This window comes from Vigna angularis, chromosome 2, assembly GCF_016808095.1.
Source record: "Vigna angularis cultivar LongXiaoDou No.4 chromosome 2, ASM1680809v1, whole genome shotgun sequence".
NCBI classification, from domain to species: Eukaryota; Viridiplantae; Streptophyta; class Magnoliopsida; order Fabales; family Fabaceae; genus Vigna; species Vigna angularis.
The window spans coordinates 25,919,898-25,922,524 of record NC_068971.1 but is presented as its reverse complement, the minus strand read 5'-3'; the positions used below and the strand labels follow the sequence as shown (position 1 = coordinate 25,922,524).

Below are 2,627 nucleotides of genomic sequence, written 5' to 3'. Positions count from 1 at the left end.
AACCTTTCGATAATTTCAGATTAAAAAACACGACGAGTGATTTAGCGTTTCACCACACCTAAAAAGATAAGGGTCAACATTTTTAGAATTTTAGAATGTAATACACATGCTTCATTTCTTCAGATTATTCCAAGAAATTAGAGAAAATTAGAGAAAATAATGATCCAGTCAGAATCGATCGGCATTTATTTCTCCCTTTAATAACAATTATTATTAATTATAACTCAAACCAGTAGAAGATACAAAGAACATGTACACACAGTTTTTAAAATTAAAAAGGAATGTGTCACGGAATATTCCGTTCCCAAATCACAGTTTTTTGTAAATTTTAAATCGTTATATTTTAATCTCCTTTAATCTTTATAAAATTAGATAATAAAAGTTAAAAAATGTTATGTAAGAAATAAAGTGAATGGTAAGAAAAAAGAAAAATATAAATATAATGCAGTGAATGTTTTTGTTTGGGCGTAAAAAAAATGAAGTATAAAGTAGGAAGTCAATTAAATATCCTGTTCAGTTTCGACCAGTTCCAAAACCCACCTCACCAATTTTCTCACTCGAGAATTTTCCCGGAAAATTTAACCCTCTTCCATTTCCCATCCAAACAAAACCACATCAATTCTTTCTAATTCTTGCACAATCCAAACGAGAGAAATTAAAAATCATGGCTTCTTTGAGATCTTCTTCTTCCTTCTGGTGCTACCGATGCAACCGCGTCGTTAGGGTTTCCCTCGTCGCAGAACCGCAGCGAGATCCTACCATTCTCTGCCCCGATTGTCACTCCGGTTTTCTCGAAGAGGTACAAACGCCTCCCCAGTCGCGCCGATCCACACGCGCCGGCTCGCCCTTCAATCCCGTGATCGTGCTGCGCGGTGGGAACGGAAACGAAAACGCAAGCGCCAACGAAAGCGAAAATGATGTCGCCTCGGGGAACTTCGAGCTTTACTACAACGACGGCGTTTCGGGTCCGGGCCCCAGCGGTCTGCGCCCTTTGCCCGCGGGCGTGACCGACTTCCTCATGGGCTCTTCGGGCTTCGATCACTTGCTGGATCAGCTGGACGGCACCACCGTACGCCTTGACCGGGCAGCGTCGAAGGCGGCGATCGAGTCGATGCCGGTGGTGAAGATCCTGGCCAGCCACGCGCACGCGGAGTCCCACTGCGCGGTGTGCATGGAAAACTTTCAAGTGGATTGCGACGCACGTGAGATGCCGTGCGGGCACGTGTATCACTCGGAGTGCATCGTGCCGTGGCTGTCTGTGCGGAACTCGTGCCCCGTATGCCGCCGCGTGGTTCCTTCAGATGAAGTTGATGATAACAATACGATGGGGTTAACCATATGGAGACTCCCTGGGGGAGGATTCGCTGTGGGCAGGCTCATCGGTGGTAGAGAACTGCCCCTCGTGTACACGGAAATGGACGGCGCGTTTAACGCCTCTAACGGCGTTCCCAGGAGAGTCTCCTGGGATTCTTCTATTGGTAGGTCTAGGGAGAGTAGGGGCTTTGCTTCTGCTTTTCGGAATCTCGTTTCCTATTTCGGAAGAGTTAGAAGTTCCTTTTCTCGTGGAACGAGAAACTCTCGTCTCAATGGAAGATCACGCTCTGCCACAACCATTTTTTCTAGGTTCAGGAGTCGATCAAGATTTTAAAAGAGTACGTTTCGACCAGTGTCAAGATTTTTTCAGTCATCGTGACACAATTGTTGCCCTATTCGCCGCATTTATTTGCAATTTCCTAAAATGAAACTGAACCCATGACAGCAATGGGGTTTCGGTTTTCCTAATGTTTTTTTAGTTTGTTTAAGTATTCGTTGAATTTAGGGGAATTTTAATTGTTTGTAATGTTTCTAGTCTGTTTATTGATTCTGATACTGTAAATAACTAAAACTGATAAATGGTTTATGCAATTGCTGAAGGGTGGTTTTGAATTAGCTCAGAGTTTTGGATAAAGATCGGATTGTCTACATTTTAGTTATGTATTTTAAATTTGATTTATGGGGTTGAATATGATTTTTCTGATCTTCATTTAACTGTTACAATTAGTTCACTGTATGAATGTGTTGAACTCACGACTATGGGGGAATTGAGTTCAGGGCTTCGCTTGTTTGTCTGTGGTTGTGACTAGGTGTAGTTAGGAAGGAAGAAAGGAAGTTTAGATGTCATGTTGGGGTGGAAACATGAGGGGGAAGAGGATCTAGTGTAACTGTTGTTGTACCTCTTTGTCTTTTGGTTTTGAATAATTTCATTGGTTTTGTAGTTAAGTCATCAATGCTTGAGTTATGGTGTTTTATTTTTGTTTGAAATGTGGTTCTGTTGGGTTATGGGAAATTATGACTTCTATTGTTGATGTAATATGCTCTGTTTCTTTGTCTACCGCAACTTTGGTTTCTTAGGCTCATGTTAGGTGGTGCTTAATATTTGTGGGTCTACTTTAGTGGCGTTGTCGCTTTCAAACTTCATTTTCCATGTGATTGGTTTGGGTAGATAAACGTTTCACACTTTATTGATAAATGATACCAAATAGCAGTAAAAGGATGTGCTAAGGAACATAGATCACCACTTCAAGTACGTACTCCACCTCTTTTCGTGTTGTCTGATACTAATTTAGAAGAATTAGGACCTTATGAAT

The 2,627-nt window shown here is 41.7% G+C and overlaps 1 protein-coding gene across 1 annotated transcript; it reads left to right on the top strand.

The window, feature by feature from the left end:
- Window positions 1-512: 512 nt before the first annotated feature.
- Window positions 513-1,929, top strand: LOC108328047 (E3 ubiquitin-protein ligase RDUF1). The gene has a single exon (XM_017561823.2). It carries the CDS (start codon window positions 665-667, stop codon window positions 1,646-1,648), a length of 984 nt encoding a protein of 327 aa, XP_017417312.1. The 5' UTR covers window positions 513-664; the 3' UTR covers window positions 1,649-1,929.
- Window positions 1,930-2,627: the final 698 nt, after the last annotated feature.